The sequence below is a fragment of the Seriola lalandi genome, unplaced genomic scaffold (assembly GCF_002814215.2).
Source record: "Seriola lalandi dorsalis isolate HSWRI2012SDOR001 ecotype SW California unplaced genomic scaffold, Sedor1 jcf7180002054959, whole genome shotgun sequence".
Classification (NCBI taxonomy): Eukaryota; Metazoa; Chordata; class Actinopteri; order Carangiformes; family Carangidae; genus Seriola; species Seriola lalandi.
In genome coordinates, this window is record NW_019525510.1 from 414,012 (window position 1) to 423,734 (window position 9,723).

Here is a 9,723-nt window from a genome sequence, read left to right on the forward strand (position 1 = left end):
CAGGAACGTGTGTTTGCATGTATTTGACAGGCCACCACAGTGAATTGACAGATGAACTGCACTGTGAACTGCACTACACTGTATTTCAGCCAGGTTCAATGGTTTTGCCAGCATTTTTTTTTGCTAGTGCCTTCTGTGTTAGCACCCCGCTGCGTCAAAGAAGCAGTCTCTTTCTGATGAATGAAGGAGGCTGTGTTTTTTCATGAAGGGCTGAAGTTGGTTTGAACACTGTTTTATTAAGTGCGAAGTCAGATATATAGACGCTTGTAATTCTGACTCAGATGCTGATGTGAACTGTATTTACAAGTCAGAAACTGTGAAGTACAGTAACTGCCACGTTAAAGAAATGTAGCCTGGGAACTTCATCACATGCAATCCTCTCTTCCATCTCTCTTATATTGACTCTCCACAGAAGATCTCAAAATACCACCAAACAAAAAACCATTAACATTAAATTGAAACTAGAGACTAATTGAGACTAGAAAGTTTTCCTTAAAGCCAATACATGTGCAGAGCCTACACAGCCATAGTGACATAGCTTGTCAGTGCAACAGACACCTCCAAAAAGCTCCTCTAAGAGAAGACTAATTTGACACAAATCCCCGTCTTATACTGTATTTGACCCGGTGACCTGCCTCTAGCACCCCAGTACCCCACAGGCACATTGCCTGTCAGTTTAAAGGGTCAGACAAAGGTAAGGAGAATGTAATTGCGTATCACCTGCATTCTTCAGACCTTCATCCTCAAAGCATCTTGAATTGTGAAACTACTGACAGAAGCCTGTGTCGGCTTAACATGAGTGAGTGGGAAAAAATTCTCACACATATGCATGTTTAAGAAATTTCCGTCAGATATGTGCGTGCTTGCATTTCTCAATCAGTATGCGCTCACAAATTTCAATATCTTCACGTGTGGGAGCGAGCAATGTTTGTGTATGTGTCTATGAGTATGTGTTAATCTTGTCTAAACACCTAACACTCCCCCTACCTGCTCAGACAGGGCCATGGGTTAATTCTGGCCTCAGGCCTCATGGCTAATAACTGCTCATCAACCGCAGTTTGAACTCTCGGAAACGTCAAACTGTTACCGTGGTAACCTTATCACGGAACCAGAAGAACATTGATAATGGTGCTGAGTTTGAGGTTGGGAATTAATATTACAAGTGTTATCAAATTTAGAAAAAGATTATTATGATTATTAATTATTAATAACTAAATACATGAGATACAACCCTGTACTCTGCGTGCTGGTAAACAACTACTTTTCCGCGTTCCTGATGTGCTAGGTGATGGAGGTGTGCTTCAAACAGCAGTTAAGAAATTAGTCATCAGCATGACTCCATGTGCAGTTGGGTGACACGTACCTGCCTGACCTGGCTGGTGAGCAGCTAGCGCTGTCAATCACCTGTCATTCACCTTCGCCATATCACAAATTAATCCAGATAGATGATATGCAAAGATTGGCTGAATTTCCTGCTTTTTAAATGTGGAAAAGGAGTCAAAAGTTGAAATAAGCGCATAGCAGCAGGAGAAGTGCGTTACCTCTGACATGATAGATGTGTGGAAGAAGACAGACGGAGCAGCGCAGAACAAACTCAGTCAGAGAATGCTGTATTATGTGGCTCCAGGCAGAGGAGTCCTGTAGCTTGAGTAAATGAGGTGATTAGCAGGGATGGTGTGGGCTGTCACATGTCAGACACTGGGCTTAGACTCCAATCACCATGTCATTTGTCAATCAGCGGCCCACCGAGGCAGTTGACCAACAGGTCAAACACAGTATATGATGAGTCACATAGTCAGAGCGCAGCGGTGGTCCTGTGTGTGATCTAATACACAGGTATACCAATGCCTCTGCATCGAGGAATGAAGAGCCAACATGCACTCATACCTTTGTGACATCTCCATCTCAGGTGGTTTACAAATTAATGACAGCCAATCAAAGTTCTACAGAACACAACATGAAAACATAATAGTGTATTACAATGACTAATGACTAATATGTGTTTTGATTGATTTGATGCATAACTGGTGGTATGATACAATGTTGGGAAATTCCCTGCCACATAACAATGTGTCATGACCAAGGACTGTGATTGACATTTCATATTATTACTATCTTATGTCAACAATCACAACCATTTTAGAATTGTGAGATTTTCTTATAGTGTTATGTTCTGAGGGCAACACAAGGGTATGGTTCACATTCAACAAAAAACTCCAGTAAAGCTCCTTAAACAAGGAAGACAGACAAAGCTTGGTCTTAACAGTGTGCTGCTGGGATATATGACATGGTATCCAGGCCCCATAGAGCTACAGAGATTCTCTAGGCCTCAGCCCCCTGGCCTGCTCAATACAGAGGCCTAATTAAAAGACCATTGAGGATAACCACCTTGACTTTTACGGACCTTATAAATCTATACTGGAGTGGCCTATTTGGGGGGTCAGAGAAAGGGAGTAGGTGGGGGAAAATGCAGACAGGAGAAAGGGTTAGAAGGATGGTGCAGGCTGGCAGAAAATGAGAAGGGGATGACCTAGGATGTGAGGAGGCTTGTAGGGGGGAGGGGGTCGGGGTGGCATTCCTCTCCTCCCTTTCACCTCCTGCCTGAGACAATAGGACTCACTAAGAGCCAAGGACCAGAGGGTGTGATAAGGTAATGATAATGTAATGAGGACCAATCATGAGCCTGAGCTAAGAGGAGGGCCCCTTAATTTGTCTCTAGAGTGGTAGTTCAGTGACAGATTGATTGCTCAGAGTGAGAGTGATGATGTGACACATGCAAAATGGATGTGTCTTTGACAGGAAGAGAGAGAGAAAGAGGTGAAAAAATCATAAATCGAAATTAATGAAGAAATGGAGAGGCCTCTATTCTATGCAGGCTTAAAATGGTCAAGCAAATCAAGAAATTTCAAGCTATGATGCGAAAAAAAAAAAAAAAGGAAATTCAACAATCGCTTTTGAAGAAAACATTTTTTTGTGTATTTCTGACACCTAATAAAGCCTTCAGACCTCAATCCAACGTGTCTCAGAAGATGTGGAGAAGGCAATTTGGAAATAACACTGCAATTCAAATTAGCTTATAGGCCGCAGTTTAAAATACACCTGCTGCTTACTGCTCCTTTTTCTCAACAGGTCACTGCTGTTCCCAGCTGGGAAGTGAATGAACAAGAACCTGCTAGACAAAATAAACAGCATCTACTGTGCATAGTGTGCTCACCTGAGAGCTATTGTGGCTTAAAATGTTTGTGTAGCGAAACCCTGTTTGTATCAATATCATGACTGGTGACTAATCCTAACTACTGAACTACTATAGTATAGCAAAAGTGCAAACTACACCTATAACTTAACTGCCACCAGTATTTTTTCACTACATATTCAAGCATATAGATAGAAATTCTTCACACTCTGTTGCCTCTTGATGTTGCACTGGAGTAAGTGTGGTAGCAACAGTGTATAATCAATAGCTTCACCTTTGATTTTGCCACCCAATAACAGATAAAAGGTAACACAGGTTGACGGAGCTTGGCTGACGTGAGAGACTTCTCATTATCATCAGCACTTAATTTCAGCACTGCTATGAACAACTTAAATGGAACAAATGTAATGGCTTTCTTAATAAATAATTACTGCATCTAAGTTCTTGTTTTAGGTTAATGGTTACATGGCAAGTTACAAAATACATTAGAGAAGTAAAATTGGGGCAACAAAACAAAACAAAAAATATGACTGAGAAACAGCATTAAAAATACAACAAGACGGTAGGACCGGTGAACACCTATGTTTTGTTTATGAAGAAACCCTGGGTATGCTAAGTAACCCAGACAACATACCTCAATACTGAACTGTTTTCTCTTGAGCTTAAAGGCCAGGTCCTTGTGGTCAGGGAGTTGATTCGCCAGACAGTTCAGGTGAGGTACCTGGCGCACATGTAGCAGGCCTGTGAAGGACAGAGAGTGCAGATTAAAGCTGAAAGCGCTTACAAATACAACAGAAATACAAGGAAGATATTCCTGTCCCAGCCACAGTGTGCATGTGTTATGTGACACTGTGCCGATAACAAATAACTTTGTGCTGGACAGTGGTGTGCAGAGTGTTAAATATGTAAAAGAGTTTTTTTCCTTCCCCAAATTACACATGCAAGATTCGGTACTTACTACCACTAAGAAGTGAAGATTATTTTACTCAGTAAACCTATTTCAAAGGAATCTTGCCTTCTTCTAGGTTTGCAAGATAGCAAAAATTGCTCTATACTATTAATTATTAATTGTAACAGAGCAAATATCAAATAATGCCTGATATCTCACCCTGATTTCATATATGTATGAACTGTTTGTTAAACACATTTGCAAATGCATTTCTTAATTTGTTTGACATGTAAAAGGCTATTTCTATTTAAATGTGGCAACTGATAAAAAAAATTCTAATGATGAAATCTTCAAATAAGTTTTATGACAACCGAAGGGAGCCATTTTTCTGTTCGTCAAGTCTACAAAATCTTGTTTTCCTTTGAAGCAAGTTTGACAGTTTACATCTTAAGAGGAAGCTTTCAAGGATCCACCATTATAAAGTGCTTTTTTGAAAATGTTGCACTAGAATCAAGGTTACATTTGTCCTCATTTGATTTGAAGTAAACTGTGCTCATCTACATGAGTGACTGTGGTAGAATGTAGTTTTTAGTAGTAAAATTAGGACACGCATTAACAAACCGGTATATTACAGACGACAATATTTGCACTAAGCAACATAGTTACAGTCCCTACACGCTGAAGCATGGGTAACTGTTAACTGCCAACTATTATTGGGACACATTGGAGCAATGAGGGACAGGAAACCGACATACAGAGGCAGGGCCTTTGCTGTCAAGGTCCCCCGAATACTTTGTTTCTCATTTCCATTCAATAGAAAGTTACATTTTCATAAAACTGGAAAAATACTGGAGAAGTGGAGTGGTATAAATGAGCGTGAGAGAGAGAAAAGAAGAGATCGAGGGAGTAATGGAGAAAGGGAGACAGACAGAGAAAGTGGGGGATGGTGGGTTCTCTCCTCTGTGCACTTGGGTGATTTCCCCTTGCCTGATTTGCAGTGACAGGCTTCCCAGCATGCTTTGAGCAGCCCTGAACTGCTGCCGCAAACACGCACGCACGCGCATTCGCACGCTCTCTCACACTCGTACCAGATGCGTTTGCACTCATGAACACACATCAAAACAGTCATACAAATAAATGTATTTCATAACCCAACCAGAATTTCTCTGGCTGGTTAAACAGAGGGCAAATATCTTTTTGAACAAGACATTCAAATAATATTAATTGGAAATGCCAAAGAACATTTTTGTAATTCATACAATTTTAAAGAAATTATTCACTGAAACACGCATATGTTGAATGGGTTTACAAGCCACCTGGCTTTTCAATGCAGAGGAATGTGATCACTATGGGGCGTGTTATCTAAATAAAACATGCTGTTGGATGAAACCAAAACCTGCCATTGAATGTTTTTACTCCTCATCCCTTCATCTGTCACAACCAGGGCTGTCTAACCCATGGAGGGGAGGGAGTGGGGAAATGAGAGGAATAGTGCAAGAGTGAGTGGGAGAGTTCGAGAGGCACAGCTAAAAATACCACACTCGCTTAAACTGACCTTTATGCATGGAGAGTGTGATAGAGTGATAGAAAAGAGGGAAGCAAGAGGGAGAAAGAAGGAATGGTAAAACCGTACAGGAAAAGTGATGGTGAGGACTGGGAGAGCAGAGACAAACAACAGTGCCCTCCTTTCCTCTTTCTTCGTTTCCTTCTCTCCATTTGTCCCTTACCAGTGTCCTCTTCCTCTACTGAAAGCCTTGCCCTCCATTTATTAGCAGAGCATGCTGGCCATGGAGACATTGAGCGAGGGACAGAGAGATAGAGGCAGAGAGGAAGAGAGAGTGATGGTGAGAATATCGATTCCCCAGTGTTGGTCTGCTCTGCTCCAGAGCCTCAGGGGTATGGGACAAGGGATGGGACTAGGGATGGAGAGGGGGCGAGGCGAGAGGGAGAGAGGCTCTGCTGGAGGGGGGGAGGCAGGGATGGAGGGGGGTGAGGGTGCGAGGGAGAGGGGGTACAGCGTGGCAGCTGAATCCCCCCCGGCCTGTCTACTGAGGAGCACGTCTGATTGAGCAGCAGCACACTAACACGCACTGACAGCCTGGCCTGCAAGGGGGCTGCCCTGCCTCCATCCACAGCCCAGCCCCAGCCTTAATGCACTGCCTGTGTGTGTGTGTGTGTGTGTGTGTGTGTGTGTGTGTGTGTGTGTGTTTCTGTGTGTGTGTGTGTGCGTGCGTATTTGATGGAAAAGAGACAGAAAGATAAGCGAGTGTGTGTGTTCTTACCATGGTAATCTTTGTAGAGTGGGTTGGTCTCTCTCTCAGAGCCTTTGAATGATTCCAGCGCTATGGCATTGTCACATAGCCTGGTTATGCTGCCCATTAGAGCTCTGTCCTGTAGGATCGAGCGAGGGAGGGAGAGGGAGAGGGAGACGGAGAGGGAGAGGGAGAGGGAGAGGGAGAGGGAGAGGGAGAGGGAGAGAGAGAAACATGAGCAGGTAATTAAAAGCCTCCTGACGGGCCATCAGTGTTGCAATTAAATTAGGTCATCATTTCCCACGGCCAGGTCATTTCTGCCCATGGCTTAGGTGAGGGTGATGAGGTATAGAGGGGAAAGAGCACTGATAGAGGTGACACAGGTGATGTCGGGGCAGACCAGTGGGCATACACCTTACATCAAGCATGCATCTAGAGAAGAGGCATGGGAACAGTCAATGAGCAACACACTCAAATTATTTTACTTGGTTCAGGCTCCAAACCCGCACACAGCAGGGGAGGACAGAGAAGTAGGAGAGAGCAAGAGAGGCTTGATGATGAGAGCTCCCCCTACTGGTTAGGTCAGTGACTTGACAACAGAGAGGACAAATCAGGGGTGGATACAGTAGATAGAGAGAATGAATGAGAAATATACAAATTGAGGCAGAGGGTAAAGGGAGTGCGGGGGGGGGGGCGACATTGGGATGGAGGGAGAGAGGGAGTCCTGCATTATTAATCCTTTTGCCTCTTGAATCATTCACATCCTTCTCTCTGTGTTGGCTGCCACCGCCTAATGCAGTTTTCATGCCTTCATGTCTTTTCCCCACTCTTTCTTCCTTTTCATTTTTGTCCTACTTTTAAAGTAGGCATATACCACCAGTCAGTACCACCAGCACTTACAGGGTACCTGAGGTCACTCACAAGCAGCAATTAAAGCCAGTGTAAGAGTTTGAATACAACAAATTATTCAAAACATCAATGGTACAATATGACCAATGGTGTCTGTGTGAGTGAAACTTTACCTGTGCTAATGTGTCTAACTGTCCTTTGTGTACTAACATACAAAGATATGGCTCCTTGGAAAAGAGTCAAAAGTTTCAAAGTCAGAGGAGTCCAAAGTGTCCACACAGAGCCGTTCAGTACTGTGACAGCAGGGCAGAATGAGGTCAGTAAGACATGCACATGCTCCACAGCTCCTTGAATTCAAGGAGGTGGTCAGGGAAACGCTCACCTTACATCTTTTAAAATATTTTATATTTATACTTAATAAGGACCTCAAACAAGAATCAATTCAGTTCTGCACTGAAAGTCTATGCTAGCTCAATTAGCTCAGATTTCATCAGTGTAAATCCCGTGAACACCCTCAGCCTCAGCTGACGACCACTGACATGTCAAAGGGAGGGCCCAGCATTTATCTTACCCTGACTAGGCAAGTGGGTAGCTCATGACTTGACAGGGCTCACCCAGTTACTGATTAACCCCATTTTGCTCACAGTTGTTTGACTCAATGTTGTACTGCGTAAGACGTGTCACTGTGTACACACGTGTTCGAAGATTAGATCGCAAATGTAGTATTCTACAAGTAGACAATCTACCCAGTACTACACAAAATTCAATACATCGCTCTGAGGGGGGCAGCGATGACTTTTCTGTTGGGACTGGAGAGTCTATATACAGTACTGTATGAGACAAAATAAATGCACATAACGACCAAGGCTACAAATATAAACAGCAGTTTGTAAATATATTTCTAAATTACAATTGGAAATGGGAAAATGTGTGTTGAAAATATGCAATTAACACCCACTAACAAACATTAGCAACAGCAAATATTACTTCACAAATGATGAGATCTGTTCTGAAATGGATTACAGAATGTCCAAAAAAATCATAAGAACTGGCAAAGTGGTTTCACATGAAATTAATACAATGTTTCCTGTTTCCTGTAGATGTTATGGACTTATAGGGACATCTTGCTGTATTGTTCAGTAAACTTACAATCAGATTTCAGGTACGGTCTTTCAATTACATAAATAGGTCAATCTTAAGACCTTTATCATTCACAAGCAAAAAATGACCATAAGGAAATTGACATTTTTAGCTAAACTAAACAATGCAGTGGGGTTTAAGAGTACTTTAAATGACTACAAGTAAAAAAAGGGTCAACTGAATATTGATTGTTGTGATGAAACCATCTCTTACAGCCCCACCCCACAGGGCTGTGGTACTAAACAGCTGTGCTTGACCAGTCCAAACCCTGAGTCAAAATATTTGCATAGGTCAGGACACCACTTAGTCTGAGCAGCAGGTGAGGTGTACATAGATGCATTTTATGGAGGACTGTGGATTTTGTATTTGTGTGTTTACTTATGGGGATGGGTGTGGTAGCAGGAGATAGTATGATGGAGGTGGCCTGGACTAGGACAAGCCTAATTAATGTTTCAGATGGACTGTGGCACTGGGCTGCTGTGGGGAGGCTTTCAGTGAGTTGCTCAGCTTCCCAAGCTGCTCAATAATGGATAGAAAGTCCAGTGCGGTCTCGGCCAGCTAGCCCACTGCTACTAGTCTAGACAGTTTTCCAAAGGCCACACTCTGTTAACTAAGCTATTAGATAAGCAAAGGCAGGGAAGATGCTCTGCTAACATTTCAATTAAAATACTAAACACACTGTTGCCATTCACTTAAAGTGAGCAGCTTTCACACGTTGGCGACCTCAGATGATCACTTTTCTTTTCTTATGACAACATCATCAAGTGAGATTCACAGTGTTACTAAGCATAAGGGCAATTCATAGATGGCCATCTTAACAGCCTCTCATTACCTCCATGTTGGCTTAGTCACCCAACACCTGATTCAGTCCAAAATTTCCCCCTCTCCTCTTCTTCCCCCGCTCATTCACTTCTCTCCCTAGGGTGGAGAAGGGGGAGGAGACAGATTAAGGGTTTGGAACCCAGGCCAGAGAGGGACAGGGGGACCGCTCCCACCACAGCTGACATCTGCTAGTTAGCCACTTTACCTTTTTTGACTAGGCCAAGGCCGCTGCGCACTGAGCATATAGGCCTGGAGCCAGAGCATGTTGTGACAACACAGCTGTTCTGAAAGTTAAGCATCGACCTATATCTTTATATAAAGGGATCACAGATAACGCAGCTTCCATGCTCTTGAGAATGAGGACTATGAGGAAGTGGGGTGTTTGAAGCATGGGCGAGATAAAACATTTTAGTAGAAAGTCTCAGATGGCTTTTCTGGTGAGTGTGCCTCTATGGTCGAGTGTTTGGGGGAGGGCTGTGGTTTGCCATATGCCTCAGCAGATGACTCCACCTTCACACTGAGAGGCCAGACTGGACACAGACGCATGCACGCGGACTCATACCCCCCTCCACCCCCCC

General features: G+C 43.2%; 1 protein-coding gene across 1 annotated transcript in view; it reads right to left on the bottom strand.

The window, feature by feature from the left end:
* elp4 (elongator acetyltransferase complex subunit 4) overlaps positions 1 to 9,723 on the bottom strand; it is a 53,230-nt gene that overhangs the window by 27,111 nt on the left and 16,396 nt on the right. Inside the window, exons 8-9 of the mRNA XM_023395233.2 lie at positions 6,365 to 6,473; positions 3,828 to 3,934 (exon numbers count right to left, since the gene is read on the bottom strand). Of these exons, the coding sequence (XP_023251001.1) occupies positions 3,828 to 3,934; positions 6,365 to 6,473 (216 nt within the window). The remainder of the gene's footprint in view (positions 1 to 3,827; positions 3,935 to 6,364; positions 6,474 to 9,723) is intronic.